Source organism: Nematolebias whitei, chromosome 3, assembly GCF_014905685.2.
Source record: "Nematolebias whitei isolate Nwh7 chromosome 3, NemWhi1, whole genome shotgun sequence".
In the NCBI taxonomy this organism is placed as follows: Eukaryota; Metazoa; Chordata; class Actinopteri; order Cyprinodontiformes; family Rivulidae; genus Nematolebias; species Nematolebias whitei.
Window position 1 is genome coordinate 42,019,653 of NC_056500.1, and position 23,940 is coordinate 42,043,592.

Below are 23,940 nucleotides of genomic sequence, written 5' to 3' on the forward strand. Positions count from 1 at the left end.
AGATAGATAGATAGATAGATAGATAGATAGATAGATAGATAGATAGAATATGTTATACAGTAAGATTTGGACAATTTAAAATAATCCATCAAGACAAAACACATCCGAGTTTACTTAAAAAGTCCAAACCACATGTTTCCCTGCATGTACAGTGTGAACTTTTAACATCTATGGAGGCGTAACAGTTCCTCGACTCGCCAGCTGATTCGCAGATCTCTAAGCATGTGGATGGGTGTGTTGCACCGCCGCCATGATCGCATGCACCGAGCAGATAGTGTAGGACGCAGCCCTCTCTCGCAGGAGGCACGAAGCAGCAGTGGCAGCTGTCATGTGAATCAGCTGGGCGAACGAGGAAGGAGATAAACAACAACACGATTCCGTATTTCCAAATAAAGGTACTGTTTTGCGAACTAGTGTGGAAAAAGTCCTGTTGAGAAGCGAATGCATGGTGTGTAGGTTTGTAGAGGCGTGTTGGGAAGAGGGCAGCGCTTCCGTGACTGCTGGGCTGCACAAATCTCCAAGCTACAGCCGCTAACCACATTAGCCGCTTCCAAGCAGGCAAACTAGCAAGCTGTTAACGTGCGAGCCTCGCGCAGGTCGGCTTGTCGGTGCTCATTTGTTCATTGCAAAACGTGTAAGATAAGTGATTAAAATATCAGAAGAGACCAAATGGATTCAACTGCACGAAGTCTCACGGAGACAAGCTACGGGCCTGCGATCAGCCTCCTTTCGAGGGGGGCATTTAAACTCCATTCGCTCGTGCAGTAACAAGTTGGCTCATGTAGCTACGATTAGTTGTTAATACTTTTCAGTTTCCGACTGCTTCCAGCTGAAACACAGGAGCTCGAATGAAGTCAAGTCAAACGAGCCCGACGTTTAGACAGTGAGCTAGCCGAGGGGGCAGCCTCTTCGCTGCGTTCAGCCATTACTCGGCATCACAACAGAACGTAGGCTAGCTAGCTGCTAGGTCCCGCTGGCAGACAAAGCTGAGCCGAGCTACAGCAGCTAATCCCAGATTACGAGTCAAAGCGCTGCTCAGCGGAGGTTTAGTTTCATTTAGAGCTGGACCCGAGTCACTTCGGTTTCATGAAGGCTGAAACCGTCCCGTAAAGATCATCTACGAGTCAAACAGTATCTGTAACCCCTCAGACAAAGACTAAACTGCATGTTCTTTCTTTTTTCTTACTTTCTGTGTGCACATGTCCGTCACAAACATTGATCGGACAGGAGCTTGAATCGCAGGGGAGGAACATGTAACTTGAGGGTTTAAATTCACATGGGATGATGTGATCTTTTGTGTGCAGGCACGATTAATTCAAGAGTTGGGAGTGGGATGGGTGGATGGGACAAAATCCTGAAGAGGGCACCAAGCGGGTTTTAAAGAATCAAAACAACATTTGGTCCATCTCTACCGCCATCTGGTGGTGGTGTGATGAATCGACTGTCCCACAATTTAATTACGCTGATAATAAGGAGCAATGTTCAGACAACACAGTAACTCTTAAACCAATATTAAATACAACACTGTAACTCACTGTGTGTAAGTAAGAAAATATTAAATAAACAAATAGTGTATCAGAAGTTAGACGGTGAAATGATGAAACATAAGTCTGAGAAAGTTGATAGAATAGAATAGAATTCAACTTTATTGTCATTGCACACGTCACAGGTACAAAGCAACGAAATGCAGTTTGCATCTATCCAGAAGTGCTTAGCAAGAAAAATAAATCGGTAGATATATATAGTACAATATACAGTAAGTTGCTTTGAATATGCTATAGGTATAAATATATACAGGTTGTGAGTGTACAGACTATGAACAGGTTATAATATGAAGGGGTATAAACAGCTATATAAAAAAAAAAAAAAAAATATATATATAAGTATGTGAGTACTTATGAACAGTAGAAAGTATATTATGTGTACAGTTTGTACAGTAGTGGGCTAACGGATGAAAGTGCAGGTGGTGGTGTTACAGTCCATGTTCTGGACTGATCATTGTTAAGGACACTTTGTACAGACTTTAACAATTAAATTACCTTACACAAGTTATTAATTTGAACCTGAATCTGTCAGAAATTGCAATAAAACAGGAAAAATGACAATAATTAATTTGATTTGATGTCATTAATACAATGTTTCTTAACCCTTTATTGACTGTTATATGTAACTATATCATATTTATGACATCAAATCATTAGTGGTGTAAAATAAAATAAGATATCATTAAACAACACCCAAATTATGCGTTTATGTACTCATTTAGTTTAATCTAGACAGAAACGTAACGCTAATTGCACATAGAATTAAAATAAATTAGTTTTATTTCCTAATGAAATTGCTGCCATAATCAGAAGCAATAAAACAATAAATAAACGCTAGTTTATTATTACTTTTTAAAATTATTTTATTGACCTTTGTTTAACCAGGCAAATCTAATTAAGATCACAGATCTTTTCTAAAAGGAAGGCCAGGACCTGAAGCTGCTGGAAACTGAGTAGCCAAACAAACAAAAAACACTTATAATGTTTTTATTCTATAGATGCATGAACATTTTTGCGAAAGCTAAAATATTATATATTCATTCAGTTTAAACTTTGACTTTTCAACTTTTAATTGGCAGAAAACATCTTTGGGTACTGTTGCTGGTTGAAAACGTTCAAACATTGTTTATAATTCATTTAACAAAAAAGCCTCAAAAACAATTCTAATAGTTTTTTTTATCCTTTTTTATAACTGTAGTTTTTCTCTCTTTGTACTGGTTTAAGATAAAAAATTAACTTTTTACAATCATTTTAAACGTTATTTTGATTTTGTTAGTTTTTTTTTCTTCCAGACCACCCACTTGGTGTTTCCCAACCCTCAGTGGGATCCTGACCCCCAACTTTAGAAACCGTTGCTCTGTGGGATTACCATAGTCTGTAATGGAAACATAATCCACTTCTATTAGAAACCAGTTGATTTCAGGGCACAAGTGTAAGTTTCTGCCTTTTCCCTCCAGGTTACAGCTGCTGAGGTGTCAGGATGGCGGGGGCAGAGGTGTACACCCCTGCAAACCCCACCTGCAAGATTATGACCTTCAGGCCCACCATGGAAGAGTTTAAAGACTTCAACAAGTACCTGGTCTACATGGAGTCCCAGGGTGCACACCGTGCTGGCTTGGCCAAGGTAGACCGTGATTTCTGCCTCCACTTAGGAACCGTTAGCTTCAGCGATGGATCTGTGCAATAATCTCTGACATGAACGTGGAATGGATGTGGTTTTAGCTAAAAAGAACAAAGAAAGTGGGAAAAAAAAAATCAACTTTTTCCTGATAAGTGTGATTAAATTATCAAAATAATCTGCTTGAAGAATACAATGAATACGATGCAGATTAGAGCGCTGCTGTCTCTGCTGCTCAGGTCATCCCTCCTAAAGGCTGGAAGCCTCGTCGCACCTACGACGATATAGACGATGTGATGATCGACGCTCCCATTCAGCAGATGATGGCCGGCCAGTCAGGGCTCTTCACTCAGTACAACATCCAGAAGAAGCCGCTCAGTGTGCAGGAGTTCAGGCGATTAGCCAACAGCGACATGTGAGTACCATGTTGTGTTTTTGGTCGTGTAGTGAATCTGATTGTGGAGGAAAAGTTCTTTCAGTCTGACAAAACATTTCATTATGCTGCCAGAGTTGGGGATTGTTTTATATAATATAATGATCAATTATGGGCTTAATTTAATTTAGACTAAACTCTCCAAATATTTGTAGAGATTCTGAGCAGTAGCATCAAAATGTTTTTGCATTCATGATGTGAAATGTTGGAGGAGTTTCCAACATTTTTCAGTCAGGTCATCTGGACAGTTTCTTTTGTGCTAAAACATTTCACCTTCCATCCAGAAGGCTTCATCAGTCAAGGAAACACAACACAAAACTGATTCTTCCTCCAACAGCTTACTCCAAAGTGGAATAAACCAGTTATGTTGGTGCTAAGATGGTGTCTTTGGCACGCCCCCTCCTCCGATGCCGGCCCTCTTCCTCATCAACAGTCATGTCAAACTGGTTCAAAACCAAAAAAGTCCATGTTCAATAATCCAGGTATACAATGGTGGCTTCTTCTGGATGTTGTACTGATTGTATATCTGGATTATTGAGCATGAACTTTTTTGGTTTTGAACCAGTTTGACATGACTGTCGACGAGGAAGAGGGCCGGCATCGGAGGAGGGGGCGTGCCAAAGACACCATCTTAGCACCAACATAACTTGTTTGTTCCACTTTCAAGTAAGCTGTTTGGGGAAGAATCAGTTTTGTGTTGTGTGTTTCCTTGACTGATGAAGCCTTCTGGATGGAAGATGAAACGTTTCAGCAAAAAAAGAAGAAACTGTCCAGATGACCTGACTGAAAATTGTTGGATTGTATACCTGAATTATTGAGCATGGACTGTTTTGGGTTGGAGGAGTTTGTTTTTCTCGACTGAATGTTATAAATGTTTTTGTTCTCACAGGTATTGTACACCTCGTTACCTGAATTATGAAGATCTGGAGAGGAAATACTGGAAGAATCTGACTTTCGTCTCGCCCATTTATGGTGCAGACGTCAGTGGGAGCCTCTACGATGAGGTAATGTTCTACTGCTCGGTTTATTTGTGTCAAAGTTAGTCATTGTGTGGCCAGCATTTGTTGTCAAGGTTCAGTTATTTTTAGTTGGTTCTTAAAATAATAAATTCAAAAAGCGTTCAATACAAAAACAACTGGACTTTATTTGTAACAGAAGACGTTTCGCTCCTCATCCGAGGAGCTTTCTCAATTCAAAGAGCAGAGAGTGAGAGATTCAGGTTATAAGGCTGAGATAAGATACACATACATATGCAGATTGACAAATCACACCTCACACCTTAACAGTAGGGGTTTCTTAAGGTCTTTGTTCCTCTAATTCACAGATGAGGCCCCTCTGTTCCCATCAGGTGTGAAACTGGCTGGGAATCAGTCTTAAAGCTGCATTATAAGTTTTTGAAGGTTGAAATCGGAAGAGAAGCGAAACGTCTTCTGTTACAAATAAAGTCCATTTGTTTTTGTATTGAACGTTTTTGAATTTATCATGTCCTGGATGACCGAGAATCTTCACCAGCATCTTAAAATACTAGTTCAAACACTTACATTATCGTACCGGAAGCCAAGCTGGTTTTAAGCTCAAAATGTTCGAATCATCTTCAGAAGGCTGCGACTGAAACTCGCAGCTGCTTCAAGCTGAATTGCTCTGCAGCAGCACAGCTTTAACATATTACTCCAACTTTTTCTTTCTCACCAGAAGAAAGAATCTCTTCGGCAAAAATACATTATAAACTTTTATCTGTTGTCTTGATTTGGTCATATATTGTGTATGGATAGTTCTCAACTAAAATAATCACCCATTTTTAAAACGCTGGTCAAAAGTCAGACGTGGAATCACCTCCGTCTGTCCATCTGTAAACTTCTCTTGTCTCGTCGATAACTTCTGCTCCACTCAAGATAATTTAATAAAACGTCACAGACTTATACATAGATGTAGAGTCGCAAGCACTTTTTATCATCCCAGCTCCAAGTTCAAGTCACAAATCAAAATCAAATATTCTACAAGGTCTTTGCTTGTCCACCCTGATCACCGAGGACCCCTCACGTCCACAACACAACTGCTTCCAGATGCTTCCATCAAACGGGCGTTACCGAGTCCCACTGGCCAGGAAGAATAATTATAAGAAACCATTTGTACCATCTGCAGTAATGTTCTTAAACAAAGCCAAGTAGACGCATCTTAATGGTAACTAATGGTGATAATGTGGTTTTTATTTAGTTCTATTGTTGGTTCTTGTTGTGTGTTTGATGAATGTAGCTCAAAGGAGAATTTCTGCCACAATTGTGGTAGAGAATAACATCTTATCTTATCTGGGCTTTTGCTACAGATTGCTGTACTATAGTTTGGCAACAGGCGTATAATGTGCTGTATACAGTACTCTTCTTATACTTATGAAATGAAACAAAACAAAGTTACAACAAAACGAGAGAAGAACTTTTAGGAGATTAGGAGATTCTACGGGAAGCTCCTAATGTCTACGTGAGAAGGGGACCCATACAAACATATGTATTCAGGGGCGGTGATGGTTGAGATTAGAACAGTGCCACGATGTCGGACGCCATAGTATCGAGTGTAAATGACATTTTCTGTGTGAGTTTTTATCACTATTGTTGTAAAGAAACAATTTTCCTGAGGCTCAGCAATTTGGCTTTTTTTCCCCTCTTGGCTCTGCTTGCTTGTGCACACATTTTTATTTATTTTAATTTAACACCATAGTTTGCTGCAACGGTCAAGCTTCTGTTTGTAATTTTCCAGGATGTGGAGGAGTGGAACATCGGCCACCTGAACTCCATCCTGGACGTCATCGAGGAGGACTGTGGCGTTTCCATTCAGGGGGTCAACACTCCGTACCTCTACTTTGGGATGTGGAAGACCACCTTCTCCTGGCACACCGAGGACATGGACCTGTACAGCATCAACTACCTTCACTTTGGAGAGCCCAAGTCCTGGTGAGTGTGGGACAGTGTTTATCAGTAGAGGGTGAACGCATCACGATGTGTGGATATAAACAAACCAAAAGGATTTGTTAGACAGAGTTGGATAATTAGTCATTTATTCCCAGTGCTGCAGCCTCTGTCGTATGCTGGAAGTACTTGTTGCCATGGATACCTTTTTACTCCTGCAACTCGTCACTATTAATTACAGCTCATTACTTACTGGAAGTTGTATATCTGAGGGATATTTGACTTTGTAGATGTAAATGATAATGTTCAGCTTTTTTACAACACGGGGGTTTATTTTAAACTGTAATTTAAGAAACAGAAGAAAGCACAGCTGTGCAGTTACCAGAGTGCAAAATTAACCTTCATCTTCAGTGAAGTTCCTCAGGTCAGTAAATGTTTCAGGACACTGCATGCACATCTTAAGTCTCTTTTACAGAGTAAATATAAATGTCAAACTGAATACACAGCAGTCAGCTGTCTGTTTTACATTAACAGCACCAGTACATTTATGACTGTTCCTGTGTGGATCTACCGTAATTCCAGACTATAAGCCACTACTTTTTTCACAGGCTTTGAACCCCGCGGCTTATACAATGCTGCGGCTAATACACAAGTGCAGCCTATATACGTACAAAATTTATATTATTGTTTAAATTTAGTGGGCGTGGCTTATATTTGGGTGCACTCAATAGTCCAGAAATTACAGTAATTTGCGCACGTGTGCATCTTACACAAGTCTTTATTCAGCATGCTGTAACCATGTACTGATTATTTATATTTTAAAGCCTATAACAGCAAAATTACCACAGCGATGACTCTCACAAAATAAAGGATTATTTGTACCTGCTAAGAAATGGTGGATTAGATAATATGGGCAGCTGAGCTTGAGGTTTGTTGGGTGATGTGCATAATAACAGATCCTGAACTGTAAACTCGCACAGGGCAAGTAAACCTACACCATAATGTGTAAAACGGTCAATAAGGTGTTGCACAGGTCCATTCAGCATCAGGACCATAACCTGACTGAAATGGGACCTAAAGGAGTTGTGCACAAGCATTTTCCTGCAAAAACCCTCATGAACTGAAGCAATGCTGTAAAGTAGAGTGGGCCGACATTCCTTCACAACCACTGGTAAATACAATGACTACTTCAAGTTATCGTCTGTAAACGTGGCTCTGCACACTCTTGAATCCTGAGGTGGACTTCGTTTAAACGTTTAGTGTTAGTTTATTTTTGTTTACATGATGAGATGTTTTTCTGTACGTGTGTCGTTAGACTTGAACAGTTTCAGAACCCGGTGAAGACCAGATCATTTTTCATTCTGTCCCAGTACATAAAACGCTAGAACAGGGCTATTCAACTGGTGGCCTGCGGGTGACTTTAACCTGGCTCACTTCATTAAAAAAAAAAAAAAAAAAAAAAGGGGGGGGGGTGTCTGTTTATTGCATTTATGATTCAATGCAATAAAAATCAAATTTAAAAGGTAACAGATTATTGTAAAACTTGGTTTATTTACATAATGACTTTACTTACTGGATGTCCGGCCCCCGAGCTGTTGGCTTTCAGGACCTGTGGCCCCCTGAGCAGTTTAGTTGAATAGCCCTGCACTAGAACCAAATAAAGGTGGACTTTGTTTTTCTCATGGCTGTAATAATAAAGTCCGTCACAGATGTGCGTGGTGTTAGCTGGAGGTAACGGCAGAGGTGGAAAATGAAGGCTGATCAAAACGGAGCTCACCTTTATTTGTCGGCGTGGCTCGCCCCCTCTCCCTCTCCTCCTGCCCTGGAGGTAGTTTTGCTCATTAGAGCGGCGTGCCCTGCCAGCCCCACAGGGATCAGTGTCACAGCCAGACAACGACATACGTTCACAGAAAGCAGCCTTGTGTGCCAAGTGCCCACACACACACCTTTATTTCCCAACACACACACACACACACACACACACACCTTTATTTCCCAACACACACACACACTAACGAACTCTTTCATCCTGCTGCTTTTCAACATCTCATCTCGGGGGGGGCAGCTTAAAGATGCCAGTCTTCTTCAGCCTCCCCAAACACTCCAATTCCCTGCTTCACCACTGACCGAGGTGGTGCCCCCCCCACCGAGTCTCTCAGTGGTGTGTTAAGCTGACAGGTGATATGATAGGAACGCTGCAGACCTGAGGGCGGATGGAGCTCGTCGAGTGGAGTGCAGAGTCAAACCTCGAGGGATTTCTGTCACGCTCCCCCAGTTCCTGACTGGGAACTTGAGGGATGGTTTTAAATTTGAATGGCGTCAGCAGTGTTGCACAGGAAGACGCAGAATTTCAGCTGAACTCAGGAGCAATCAGCGTTGGATCGTTGTGTCGTTTTTTAAGACTTTAGATATTTGACAGTAACGTTTTCAAAAAGTATTGTTTTAATGAGCCACCGTCTGCCTCAAAACATGGCCGCCAGAGAACAGTGTGATCAGATCAGACAGGAAACTGATTCAGTAATATTTACAGTGGTGTTGAAAGATGATTTGTCCTCTCTCAAACACGTTTATTCACCACTTGATGGCAGTCTTGAATTTTGTAACGTGTTGCTGAGGGAATTTTACACACAGAGAAATAACTCTGCGTCTCTCACAGGTATGCCATCCCCCCCGAGCACGGGAAGAGACTGGAGCGTTTGGCTACAGGTAAAGAATCTCAAACTTTTTTTTATTGTCTGTTTGAACCAGCAGGGTGACTGATATTATAGAGGCATGCTGTCTGCAGAAAAGCAATGAAAGGACATTTTGAGGTGGACACTTCTGGACACAAACATGATCAAAACTATCCAAATAAAGATTAAACATTTTTTTAAAGACCTCCATTTTGTGTTAATTGCAGAGATTAGAGCTTGGGTTAAGACATTCAGTCACGTGTATGAAAACACGTAAACTAATTAAAAAACTAGCTAAATGAACATTGTTTGACTAAAGTTCTTGGATCTTTGTGTTTTATCGTTGGTGTGTTAAAGTGATAGCTCAGATTACATTAAAGTGGGGTTCTTCAGAAAGATGAAGCATTACTATTCCACCTGTTGTACATGGACCTTTGGTGTGTGGCTGCATCTAGACGTAAGAAAGATTCCTAAATATTTAAATTGCCACATCAAAATCCAAGATGGCCACCACCATAAACATATATACCATATTTTCCGCCGTACATGTCGCACCGCCCTATATGTCGCATCAGTCCAAAAATGTGTAATAAAGTGGAAAATCCATAAATATGTCGCTTCGCCGTAAATGTCGCATCTATTATACGTCACCGCTGACGCGTCGCGTTTGTTCCATGTCACCGCTGACAACGCAGAAATGTGGGCCGGTGTTGTGCCAAAAATTGATTGGCTGCCAAATGGCAGCCACAGGAGCGTGCACGGGAGGACTTTAACAAAAATTTTAAAATAACCACCTAAAAACAATTATTTTTGTGCTCCCAAATTATAGCAAAGCTGTGTCTCAGTTGAACTTTTACTTAATAAATGCACTTCTTTGGTCAAATTAGCTGCATTTCTCTGGTGCGGTGCAGCGAAATGAAGCTGATTTGACGGTTGCTCCAAGCGAGCTGGACGAAGGTGGCTACTATGGCAAGCTAGAGCTGTCATTTCTAACCCGAACCCGAAACCTGGCCCGGGACCGGCCCGGATAAGGGCTGGGCCGTGATAATGTGATTAATGGGCGGGGCGGGCCGATCTCGTGCTTTTAATTAGGTCGGCATCAATCGCTATCCAGTTATATGATAACACGGTCTGCCATACATCCACCACCTGCACGTGGCCATTTCACCACAAGCTGACTGGCCTTGAAAGAGTTAAAAAGTTCAGTTAAGCTTCAGATGGGACTGTACTGCCAGGCAGCGATCCATCGCCCAAATGGACGTTCATTCTGCAGCTGCGGACGCGCGCGGCCAACGACCCAAACCGGTGAGATCCCAAAGCGGACGTGTCAGGGCTGTCCACGTGTCTCAGTATTTCAGAAGAAAGCAGGCAGAAACAGGGTTTAAATGCTTTTTTTATGGCCATGAAATGACAAACACCCCATCAGCTCTGAATCTTCTGCTGCTTTAATTCAACTGCTTGTCCCCGACCGTTAATAACTAATTAAAAATGTTGTTTTTTTCCTTGTTCGGACCTGTAATTACTGTTATTTCATCGGGTCGGATGGGGTTCGGAAATTATGACTGCGTGCTGGGGCCGGGTCGGATCAGATTTTTTGGGCCTGAATGCAACTGTATGGCAAGCCGATTGTGTCATTAATAGCCACTTTTACTTATTGCATGATACAACGGCATGAATACTACTCTGGTGCCATCTAGTAGCTGAAAAATGGCAGTGTTCAAAATTTTCAGTCAGAATGAATGAAAACGATCATATCTCAGCCAAAAATTGGTTTATAAATATGGGGGAAAAATAAATCCATAAATACGTCGCTTCGGCGTATAAGTGGCAGCGCATGCAAATTATGCCCAAAAAATGTGACTTATGCAGCAAAAAATATGGTAAACCGACCACTCCTATCATTTGAGGAATCTGTGCTTTGTAGTTTTTATATTTCTCCAAAGTATAGTTTCATTAGGTGGCTGAAGATTAATCTACCATCTACAACCATAGATTAATTGGCTACCCCCCACCTGCCCCGGCTCCACCATTGTGCCTGGTGGTGGATAAAACTGTTGCCGCCACTCGCCAGGACCGGTCACTCTGCGCTGCCTCGGACAAGCAGTAAAACGATCCTACCTCTGCTCTTAAACACAGTGCAACTCCCACCTACGTGAATATCTTCCATCAAAAACATTAAGATTCACCTGCATTCCCTGCTCATCCTGAAAACTGCAAACATTCACTATTCATATCTCTCAACATTGGTCATTGGTGTACTGCTTATGTTACACTATTACTTGCGTAGATTTTTATGGTTATTTACAAACTTAAATAGCTTCAGAAGCTAACCATATTACGTAGTTGTGTAATGTGAAATTGACAGGGATGTAAATGTGTATAAATTAATGTTTGTAGAACCAGCACAACTCTTTACAGCTTGGAAAGTTTTAAAATGGCAGGAGTCCACTTTGGTCTTGGCTTTGCTTGTATTAGCCTTTAGCAGTCCGTTCAGAAATAAAGGCTGTTTCTTCCAATTAACATTGTTCTAATAGCTATCTACAACAGGTGAGACACTAACCGTAATACTGATTCACAATTTCATAAAGAACACAACTCTTAAAGCTCTGATGTGTAGGTGTCTATGTGTAGTTAAGAACTGTACAGATTAATTTATGTTTTTAATTTCAGTTTATAATCTCTCTTTTTTTTTTTGTAACATCACGTTTGAACTGACTTATTACTCTACAAGGTCAAAAAGAGTGTTAATAATAATGATGATGGATTTTCTTTTCATAATTTCATACTAGCCTCTAATGTCAGTTTTTATGGTCCTTGAAAATGTTAATTCTGCCCACCATTATCCTCACTTCCTGCCATTAATGAAGGACTTCCAGTCATGTGTTACATTTAACAGTTTTTAGGACTGTTAAGTGTTTTTAATGAAGTGTCTGTGTGTTTCTCTCTGTCAGGCTTTTTCCCCAACAGCTTCAAGGGTTGTGAGGCTTTTCTTCGTCACAAGATGACTCTAATCTCCCCTTCCATACTGAAAAAGTATGGCATTCCCTTTGACAAGGTACACTGTCCACTCCTCGTCTTTCAGCTCATTCTTTATCGTCAAACATTGTGACAACACTGAAGCTGAAACTGACATGTTTTCTCTGTCACTCCTTTGTTCTTACGAACCACTTTTTGTGCACCTCCTTGTGATAAATTGTCAGATTACTCAAGAAGCTGGCGAGTTCATGATCACCTTCCCGTATGGTTACCACGCTGGATTCAATCACGGGTTTAACTGCGCAGAGTCCACCAACTTCGCCACAGTTCGTTGGATAGACTATGGCAAAGTGGCCACACAGGTAGTATCTCACTCGACCAAACGTTTTGCACCAGTGTATGTTTTTTACAACACATGCATATCATGGATTGTAATATGATACATTTACAATAGATGGTGCTCAACAAGTGTCAAGACAACTTGCTCATTTTTAATGCATCCAATCAAAACTGTTTTCTTTAAACAAGTGAGAGTCATGTTTTGACCCCCACTTTAAAATGGTTTTGTATCTTCCTCCTCTTACCTTTAGTGCACTTGTAGCAAGGACATGGTGAAGATTTCCATGGAGCCTTTTGTGAAGCGTTTTCAACCTGACCGCTACGCCAACTGGATGCTGGGCAAAGATTCAACTCTTATTGACCACACTGTGCCCACTCCCAGTACGACACCAGAGCTGCAGAGCTGGCTGCACAGGCGCCGTAAAGCCAAGGCGACTAATAAAAGGTTCAGTATTCAAACTTGGACGTTTGTTTTCATGTTTCTAAAGCGGTATTGGAATCACAATAGGTGGAGGAGTGGAGCCCAAATAAGTGTGTGGGGTGGAGAAATGCAGCTGTTTTACTAAATCACAATGCTCAGGCTGTTAAGAGTGTTAGAGTTTTTTAATCTCTCCTCTCTGACAGCAGCAGTCATTCTCGAATGCGCTCCAAGCGCCTCAGAACCACAGAGGAGCCGGTCGGCCTGGATGGCAGCTTAGAACTGAACAGCAGCAAGAGGAAAAGCATCTGCGCTCATTCGGGGTCCAAGGTGCGGAGGTCTGCAGTCGGAAAAACTTGCAAAGAAGTAGAAAAAGGAAAGAAAAAGGAAACTGAGTCCAAGCACAACCAGAATTCGAACATTTTGCAGTTCTCAGGTAGGAGAAAAAAAACTGTCAATTTTTTTCAGTTTCTTTTTAGGGTTTTTATTATTTATTGTTCAAATAATTTAATCTAAAATGTGTTTAAAAACCTTACAGTGGTGTTCTGTCTGTCTTTGTATCCTCGACAGGTCCTTGCAGACAGATGTGTGTGGTCAAGGTAAATCGTGTCGAGAGAAACGGTTTGGGGGTTTCTAAGAGCGATGCTTCCTGTAACTCCAGCTCCCCTGCTTCTCCAGGGAAGACTGAGCTACAGGCAACTGTCACTGACTCTCAGGACCTCTCAAGGTCCGGGGTCTCAGAGAGGACTCCTGAAGGACTCGGGTTAAGTCCTGAGGCTTCTCAGAGACACCCGGGAATAAATGAGTCGAGGTGTTGCTCTTCGGTGTCGCAAGTCCTCAATTCATCCTCCCACACAGACACTTTTCCTGAGACCAAAACAGACTTGTGTCCTCTTGAATCTGAGATTCACGTGTCAAGCTCCTCATCTCACAGCCCAGCTGTGGACACTGACAGCAGTAAACACACAGGTACCAGAAACTACACCAACGATACTGTTAAAACAGAGGAAATGGACATAGTTGATCCGATACATATGAATTCACACTCCACCGCTGAAGCACTTTATGATCTCAAGAGTGAACCAGCAGAGGGAGATGGCGCCACATCAAGTGCCTCCTCCTCACAGCAGAGTGCAGGAACTGGCAGAAAGGAAGAAAGTATTTTACCTCCTCTTTTGCAAAGGAATACAGGGGATATGCCCCAACTCACACCAGAGCCGACTGACAGGATTGGGATTTGTCCTTTACCGCCAGTTTTAACCCAAGAGATGCCGTCCCTCACGCCTGCTGATGACGAGCTCACTGATCTTCCAAAGTCTGCATCATGCAGTCACCAGATTGCACCCGTGCTTCAGAGAGAAACACCAACTGGATCTCCGTCCTTAAACGAAGCCAAAGAGGAAGAGGTGGCTGTACAGTTGTCAGCAGAGCCCAGTGCAGTATTACACACCAACCACTGGCATCCTGCAGTTAATGGTGAAGAAGCAGCGGTGTCTGGTTCAGCAGGAAACATGGCTCAGTTAGCAGACAGTGGCTTGCACAACATAATGCCTGGGGATGTTCATGAAATGCTAATATCATCTGTAGTTGCTTCTGAAAAGGATCAAACAAAACTGGGGAATTTCACTTGTGGGCTGAATGACACCGCCCCCAGCCAGCTAGATCATAGAACTGCACCTCAAAGCGAGCCACAACCCAAACCATCAAATCCAAACACAGATAACTCCAAAGATGCAACTCCAAGAGTGTTATCTGGTCAAACAAACTGCAGTCCTCCAACTCCTGACCCCACATTATGTCCCCAAAACAACAGTCCCGCAGCGTTACAGCTCAGCCATCACACTACACACTCGTCTTGCCATTACGCTTTCCAGAATCCATACACAGAACCCAAACCCTTCTCCAGTAGCGTCTGGAAGAACTTCAGTTCCCAGGGTCCCGCGGTTGTCATCCAGAGTCTACATCCAGAGCTTCCTTCTGATTTCTCCCATGATCCTCTGCCCTACACCATGTGGACCGAACCTCAGTGCAAACAGGTCACAGACCTGGACGATCCAGCAAAAGACCTTCGTAGGTCAGAGAACCAGGAAGATGCAGGTGGAGCTCCCACCTGGGCCCAACTGGAGCCCACCTCTCTCCTTACAGTCGGTGCTATTGAACCTCTGGAACTTGGTGACGATTATGATTTGCAAACAGGTGAAGTGGACGAGGCTGAATCGCTGTCACTTAGCAGGGAACTGGGCAGACAAAGAGAAGCATTGTCCCCCATTAGGACAGGAGGGAGCGAACATGATGAGGAGTCGGACATGGAGGAAGAGGAATCCGATTATGAACATATGGAACAACAAAGAGATGCAAAGGGACAAAGCAGTAGTGACTCATCTGAAGAGGAGGAAGAGGAGGAAGAGGAGGAAAATGACACGACTGACGACGAGTGTGAAGAGTCCAGTCTTGAACCTGGGGAGGTTTGTGCCGTGAGTGTTCTTTACACACAGTTATGTCGTTCAGATTTCAGATCTTCACACCAGTACTGCCCAGTTTGACCTGTTTCAACTTTCCCTGTCTGTGCCAGTATCCTACTCTGTCTGCCAAGAGGACCACTAAGAGCTGGCGTCACCCGCTCAGGAAGCCCACCGCAAGAGCTGTGCCCACTGCTGTCAAACAACAGGTTGCCAGTGACGAGGGTGGGCTCATTCTCACAAACACACCCAAACACACACGGCTCATTTCAACTTATTGTTATGGTTTGGCTTCATCGGCAAACTCAGACGTTGATTCATGCACACATTGTTGCTCGTTTCTTCAGAGACCCCTGGGACATGTTCTGTTGTGGTCTCCGTTGCATGGTGGGTGGCACTATGCCAGAAACCATAATCCTTTGGAGTTCTTTGGGTTAAATTGCACTGATCCAAAATATAGCTGCCATAAAGTTTTTATTTTTTTGGATTGTTTGAATTTGCGAGCTGAAAATAACAGTTTTTATGTCAAAGGGAGCACATCGAGCCAAAAAGGACATCTTTCATTGCCATAATACGTAAAACTTGGCTAACATATTCAGTATTGTAGTACAATAATATAATTAAAATTTGTGCTTTCCCAGAGTAAATCATTCTACTCTGAGGTTTCTTTTCTCCCCTCCTTATTTTTCAAATTATATGAAACCTCACCATCAACAGCAATGTGATATTCTGACGTCAGTACACACATAAACATAAACATTTAATTCTCTGGCCTACCACAGTTTAATGCCTTAGTGATAAACGAGCTATTTTTTTTTATGGTTTTAATATCCTTAAAGAGATGGACCTCTTTAGCGTCTACTAATGCTAAAGAGGTCCAGCCCACAGTCACATTTATCATCTTCATGGCTGTGAACTGTTGTTTACCTCTGAGTGAGAAAAGACAACCAGGGAGCCTATTTTAAAATGAGAAAATGTGATTATTTTGAGGACTTTAGTACAAAAACAGGCACCTTATAAGCACAGAACCCGACTACTGCCAGCTGAATAAATGACAGATCTTAATGGAAATCCAGTCTGTCAGGTTTTCATTTGTGCGCTCTGTTGTATTAATTGGTGCTGTTGGATTTGCAAACTGTGTGCAGGTGACTTCATCCTGCTCAAGAGCTAAAAACAGCATTTTGAGTTTAGTAAACTTGAATAGATTTTTAAAGCCAGGATCAGAAGCAGGGCTTAATTTGAGCCGGATCCTGACAGAACAGGATCTGTAAACTCTTATTTTGATAGGGTGTGTTCCGGTAACTGTTTGCCTGGATCCGGTAACGCTCAGGCTTACTAATAATAAAGTTATGAACAAATATGACTGCCTTGGATGAATAAAACTTGTATTGGATATGTACCCTGAAAATAATTACATAAACACTCATTTTAAACACAACAGTCACAAGTTTCTCAATATCACATATGAGCTGCTTCTTCAAGTAGCATTTCCGCTTCTACCCTTAAAAAAATCACCGCCCCTAAAAAAGTGGTGGGGGTGAGTGCCGAGCTAACCAGGCAGTCGTACGCAGGCAGGAGCTCGCAGGCAGGTGCCTGGAGGTTCACATGTGGAGTCGGACAACAACGAGCAGGGACGGCATCGGGCTCAGAAACGTCAAGTAAGGGGCTAGGTTGCTTGACAGAAGCAGAGTGTTTACAAATGTAGGTAAACGGAGGATGTTTAACAACCTGTTAAAATACACCAAAATGCAGGAAATCACATCTACTTTATTCAAAATTTTCTGGGAAAGGGTCCCCCACCCTACTGGTCCGCCCTCTATTTGATCGACCGGTTTACAAATTAAGCCCCGATCAGAAACGTTGTGAAATCACAACTGTAGAATCGAAGGTTTCAGGTTACCAACTTACTTTAATCAAAATAAGTCAAACTCTGAGCCAGACGAATAAGACTGGTGTTGAAGTGCGGCCGGCAGAGAGTTGATCTTCCACAAAGGGCAACACTTGGTTGTGACTTTCTATAAACTATCACTAAAATGATGATTATGGAAGGAGTCTAATAAGAAACATAAGCAATTATACATGTTTAAAGCTTAAACTTTTTTTTTTACTGTATTAATCCATGAATACATTTTCTTCAACAAGATCAGACAAGGGTTGCAGTTTTACCAGCAGGTACTGTACATCTATGATGTATAAAAATAAAAAAAAACTAACAGTAAAATAGTTCTCTAAATTAATCAACAGGCAGCAGTCTGTTGTGCTGAAGTTATTTAAACTTTTGTTATTAAATTCACTAAAGTCATAGGATTAGACTTGACTAAGCCTCAAGTCTGCGAGTGGAAAGATTGGAAAATCAATTGTGAGTGGATTGTTTTTATTTTACTAATTTTTTGTTGTTGCAAAATCAGAAATTAACAAATAATCTGGGAGAGATAGACACTGGATATTACGGGACTTATTACTTTGGACATCGCAAAAGAAATAAAGGTTTATTTTAACTAGATATAGTTTAAAAAGTCAAAGTAATAATCAGCCGTCTTATGACAGAAGAGTAAAATTAAACCTTTTAATATTGTGTTTTTGATCAAAAAGATTTTGGAACTAATAATGACACATTTGTGTGGTATGAGAAATTTAAAGCGTTTAAATACATTAATGATGACTATTTTGTTTATCAGACCTTATTTTCTGGGTGCACAGTAAGAAATAGAAGTGATGGTATTTCTGTCACAGTTTGGTATGGGTTTGTTACAACCAGAACAAGTGCTAAATGCGTTTTTAAAAGCACATAATAATTATCCAAAAATGAGAAATAGAAAACAAACCACTCTTGATACTGAGTAGGGTCCAAATTTGCAGGTCGTGTACAGCAAGTCAGGATTTGTGTTCTTCACGATTAATTTATATATATATATATATATATATTTTATTTTTTTATTTTTATTTTTTCAAATGGTAACATTGTATTGCCTTCAAATTGAATAATTCATATTGTCCTGTGTGCCTAAAGTGGTATCTCCCTCCAGGGACTAAAAATAAATAAATAAAACACGGGGAGACTTTGTTTTGGTTAATTTAATACAAAGTAAAACGTCTGGAACTGAGTAACGGCTCTCAATGTGAAAATGCAAAATAAAACGTGAAACACTCAAACCTAGCTTCCCTGCTGAGTGTTGGAGTTGGTGCTTGACATCAACAGTATCAAATAAATGCACAAATAGCTTTCAAAACATTTTGTAGCACACATTATGTGACTAAACTTCTTGTCATACATGCACTTCTCATCTCCCTTGATGCTGCAGATCATGACCAAAAAAAGTCCTCACAGCTAATTTGAAACCAACAGGCAGATCTTGAAGCTTGTGCCGTGTTTTCTGAACCAGCCATTCATGCTTTGATGTAGTGTTTTGGTTGGCAATCTCATAAATCTAAAAAACTTGAGTTTTTGTCGTCTTTTATTAGAGCCTCCTGAAGCGAGCCTTGGGGAAGAGGAAGGGGAGGAACAGGAAGTTGAAGCGTGGGCGAAGCCCCTCGTCTCCCTTTGGCAGAACAGAAAGAGCTGCTTCAAAACAGAACGGGAGTACAATGCCCATGCATCCACCATGCAGCCGTACTGTGCCGTGTGCACGCTCTTCATGCCTTACTATCAGGTAAATAAGACTTCAGCACAACTCTGTTATTAGTGCAACACCAAGATTAAGAGCCAGTAGCATTGTGGGTTAGCACTGAAGCTGCTGCTGAATAATTAGTTAAATAATAGTAGGAATACTAAACCCACAGGTCACTCATCACAGCCCCTGTAATTTCAGCTAACTGAATGCCACCTAAAATGACAACTCTTATTTCAGCAGAGCAAACACTTAGTCTCCCACCTAACCTGCCAGTATCCCTGTCTCTGTCTCAGCTGAAACATAAAACTTAGTCGGTCTTTTCTTCCTTCAGGCTGATGACAGGACTGAGGACAGTAAATGTGTCACAGTGAAGGACACCAAACCTTGGTCTCCAATGGACGGGTCAACGCCCCTCTGTGGAGGCTTGAGGAGGACTAAGCCCCTTATCCCAGAGATCTGCTTCTCTTTCCGAGAGCAGAACTGTCCGCCGACTCCGACTAACCCCCTGCTGCAGGAAGATGGCACCTCCCCTCTGCTCTACTGCCGGAGCTGCTGCCTGCAAGTCCATGCAAGTATGTATACAGTGCAAGTGTGACGAACAGTGAGCGGGCGATACTGTAAGCTCCGTGGCACAAACTACTGTTTACAGTCGCTGAACTTAACATGCTCGACCAACCAACACCGTTTGTTTCCACATGTAGTCCTCGTTTCGCTGATGTCTTGGTTAGAGGGTCAGTGGGTTTATATCCTGACTCACTCCATCTTAATGTTCCACATCTTTTCTGCCCCCGACGTTTTTCTCCCTGCGGTTTTAAGTATTTTATTTCCTCCGTCAGACGAACGAGGGTGAATCCTCTGTTTTCACCACACGCAGTTCCTGTTCAAAAGCTCCGAGCCAGAGGCAAACCCACAAATATGTATACCTTTCTGTTTGACAATCTACAGATACTGTACAACTTTAACAATCGTTGGTGATTTACAGTGCTGGGTTTCTTTACAAATCGTCCATGTACAAGTCATACTCAGTCATCCACAGCTTTAAAAAGACATTGCATCTTTTTAAATCTGAGTCAATCACAAGAGTTGATTTGGTCTACACAGTATTTTACTCGGTCCAGGGTGTGTGCACAAACAGCTGCACTGCATTTGTAATTACTTAGATATGTGTATGCGTGTGGGAGTAAGAGATGAAGCTTATGTCATTTGAAACTGGTGGAAAAAGCCACAAGTTTGGGTTTTCAGACACAAGAATGATCCCAAGTTGATGTAGATCTCTCTCTCTGCCCTGTAATTTGAACTCTGGAAAGGAAACAGAGGTGGGCTTCGATTTTTACTGTTGGTTTTGTGATGGATCGTCGAGGAAAAGAACATGGACATACACGCACATGTGGACTTTAGGAGCTTTGTACAAACAGAAGTTTCCCACTTACTTACAGGTCCAGGGCTTTTATTGCTTGGATTCGTACCAGCTGCAAACTTTAAAAAGATTCACATTTGTTAGGGATATCAAATTCTATTTTTTTTTTCTGATTAGAGCTGTAAAAGTAAAATTATCCTTTGTGAACCACTTGAACTAGGACTGCCACATCAAGAAAACAGCCTTAAACTTATCAGATTTAGCACATTTTGTTTGAGCCGCCTTTAAAAACTAAACAGTTTAGTAGAAAGTAAACACCTAAACAGAAGTTTCAGACTAAGACAAACACATTTAGAGAAAGTCTCATGTAATGTTTGTCTTTTTAAAATCTTGACCACCCAGATATACCCCCCCCTCACACACACACACAGACACACACACTCACACACACACACACATACAGACACACAGACACACACACACAGAGCGACACAAACCACTGAGATTTCAATTTCCACTCAGTCTGCAATTCTCTGTATGTCTACATGGAAACTCACCACTTCAATGCCATCGAGAATCTGTGGAAACAATGTGGATGTGGCATTTTGTTCATTACTGTGTAACAGTAGACTTTCCTGTTGGGTCTGTTGTTTTCTTTTGCTGTACCGACGACACGCAGATAGCTCTGACTGTGACAGCTGAGCGGGATGCGAGTGAAAGGGACTTTTTCTGCTGCTGATTCTCATCCCTCCCTCCTCTAGGTTGCTACGGTGTTGCTGCAGATGACATCAGCGAACAATGGTCATGCGATCGCTGTTCGGAGGGAAGCTTTACAGCTGTAAGACTGTTTGTTCCTTTGTTTTGTTAAACTGTTGAAAGGAAAATATGAAGGAAAAGATTGGCTTTGCAATTAAAACAATTAACTTCACTACCTCTGATGTCCTCATGTACAGAGAAAGTATGGAATATATTCAAAGTTCCCAAAGTTAAAGGTCATGTGAATACATAACAATGATTGAAATATCAGATCAAATGGACAACACACTACTTCTTTCGGCTTTTCTCTCTTTAGGGGTCTCCACAGCGAGTCATCCTCCTCCATCTCACTCTGTCCTCGCTCCAATTTCCTCCATGTCCTCTCTAACTGCATCCATATATCTCCTCTTTGTCTTTTTCCTGGCAGCTGCATTTCTAACATCCTTCTACCAATATACCCACTGTCCCTCCTCTGGACATGTCCAAACCATCTCAGTCTGGTCTCTCTAACTTTATATCCCAGTTGAGCAACTGTGCTGTACCTCTGATGATCGCATTCCTAATCTTATCCATCCTTGTTACTCCTAAGGAGAACCTCAACATCTTAATTTCTGCCACTTCCAGTTCTTTCTCTTGTCTCTTTGTCAATGCCATCGTCTCCAGACCATACAACATAGCTGGTCTCACCACTGTCTTGTAAATTGAAATGGACAACACACTGCTAGTTCCATGTCAGTAGGGTGTGGCAACCCCTTCATTCAATTCAGTGATTCATTGTGGAACAGTCGTGCAGCTATTGTGTCTTGTCTCGCAGCAAGTTGGTCCTCAGTTTTTGGAACTGGCCCTTGAGATTTGTCAAACTGGCGATAAATCAGATTTGACATCCAAATGGATACCACATATGTTTGCCTGGGTAAAAGATCAGTGAAACTAGCTGTCCACAAGAGGACCAAAACATGTCTCAAGCAGTCCATAGACCCCAGTATTGCATGTGGACAGATATCTTGATGAAAGACTGTATCAAGGTGGTGTCTCGGGGAGAAAAAAAAAGACTCACAGTGTGTCACTGAAGTAGTACTTTGCCATTAAGGTCTTCTCATTCACTGTCAGAGGTGACCTGAAGTCATTCCCTACAGTTCCCCACATCATGATGCCAGGAGTAACACCGCTGTGTCTTTTTACAGCATTGGTAGTGTTGGTCCTCTCTCCTGTTTGCTGCCATATGCACATATGAGGGCCATCCTTCATAATGAAGAACCAACATTTTTTTCTGAGCATAAAATATCACCACCCATCGTTAGTCCATGTTTCCAAGTTTTGGCACCACCCTGGATGTAATCCTCTCTGCTCTAGTGCTAACCCCCTGAGACAGAGATTCTGGCCTGATGTAGGTTGGCGTAGGGTTTTAGAAATTATGCTTTGTCACGGTTTCAACTTTCATCGGCTCAGCACGACATGGCACCAGTTAAGGGCCTCTCCACTGTCGATATCCACCCCACTCAGCTCTGTTTTTGGGACCACCTTGTTTGAGGTTCCAAGCGGGCTGCTCCGAGGGGCTAATTTTGATGTAAGCAGACAGCAACCCTTTGCCAGCGGAACTACATCACTGAATGACCCATCCAGCAAAACTACATCTGAACCTCCACTTCCTCATCGTGTTGACAGACAGCACCACGAGAAATGAGCTCATTTACCAAGAGGTATTGGAGATTATGGCACAGCATGGCTACACTCGGACTTACAAGCAGTGCCGGGATAAGCTAACGGCATTCAAGTCCAATTATAGGGCGATTAAGGACAACAATGGGCAAAGTGACTCAAACACACAAAGACCAGTTACCATCTTAACCACAGAACGAAGAAACAGTTTAGCTTCCACTGTAGTGGCAAATCACCTACACTTGAGACAAACCGAGAAGGAGAGAGCCGAGTTGAACCACACTTACCAGTGGCAAAGCGGCAAAATAGTCCAATACCTGTATCCAAATAGGAGGCAGAGTTGTCTTTGGTTCTGTAGTTCTTGGCACACAACAGTAGTTCCTTTCAAACCCACATTTTGACCTTTGTCAAACTCGCATCAAGCCCTGTTAATGCTATCTAATCCATGTACAAGGTATCCTCCATGTCTGACGACACTGTTATGACTATTACTGACAGTCAGATGCTCCAGCAACTACCTGATAACACTTTTGCACCAGGCACGATGACACTTATCATGGTACCTTGCGAATTGCATCATTTAAGCCACCATTACTGATCTGCATATGTACCAAATTCTATCTAAATGGAATCGTTACTTCTGGGTGTTTTGTTTGTTTTTGTTTGTTGGTGAGTAATAAAACAGGTTCTGTATGAGTGCTTGGGAGACGGGTGACTGAGAAACGCACTGCAAAGCTCTCATCAGTTATGGCAGACTTCTAAATATGAGTTTTGCTTTACATTGTGAACACAAAACATTTGAGCTGGAGCATACTGGTAAAGCTTTAACCTAAAACTTTTCACCTGTGACTATATGCTTACTCATCATTAGAAACTAAGTATCTCACACACAGCCTCCCACATGACACTGTAGCAGAACAATGCATTTGTTAATTTCAGGTGTGTTTCTTGCATACAACTCACAGATCTCCATGCTCTCTCAGGAATGCTGTCTCTGTAACCTCAGAGGTGGAGCTCTGAAGAAAACTCTAAACAACAAGTGAGACTTTTTCTCTGATTTTATCTCCTCCCACTTACATATTTATTCCCTAATCTCTAGGGCTCTGATAAATACATTGTCCGTGGATCTTAATCATTGTAATGTATTAATTTGTGTGTGTGTGCAGATGGGCCCACGTGATATGTGCTATAGCGCTGC

The 23,940-nt window shown here is 41.9% G+C and overlaps 1 protein-coding gene across 1 annotated transcript in view; it reads left to right on the top strand.

The window, feature by feature from the left end:
- Positions 1 to 302: 302 nt before the first annotated feature.
- The window catches only part of kdm4c (lysine (K)-specific demethylase 4C), a gene marked incomplete in the record, with an annotated part of 39,833 nt that continues 16,195 nt past the window's right edge, over positions 303 to 23,940 (top strand). The window contains 17 exon segments of the mRNA XM_037698270.1: positions 303 to 395; positions 3,002 to 3,168; positions 3,402 to 3,577; positions 4,485 to 4,599; positions 6,347 to 6,540; positions 9,152 to 9,201; positions 12,119 to 12,222; positions 12,368 to 12,505; positions 12,734 to 12,927; positions 13,110 to 13,336; positions 13,471 to 15,374; positions 15,473 to 15,584; positions 18,822 to 19,009; positions 19,302 to 19,542; positions 21,089 to 21,165; positions 23,726 to 23,781; positions 23,909 to 23,940. Coding sequence (XP_037554198.1) covers positions 3,025 to 3,168; positions 3,402 to 3,577; positions 4,485 to 4,599; positions 6,347 to 6,540; positions 9,152 to 9,201; positions 12,119 to 12,222; positions 12,368 to 12,505; positions 12,734 to 12,927; positions 13,110 to 13,336; positions 13,471 to 15,374; positions 15,473 to 15,584; positions 18,822 to 19,009; positions 19,302 to 19,542; positions 21,089 to 21,165; positions 23,726 to 23,781; positions 23,909 to 23,940 — 3,952 coding nt within the window.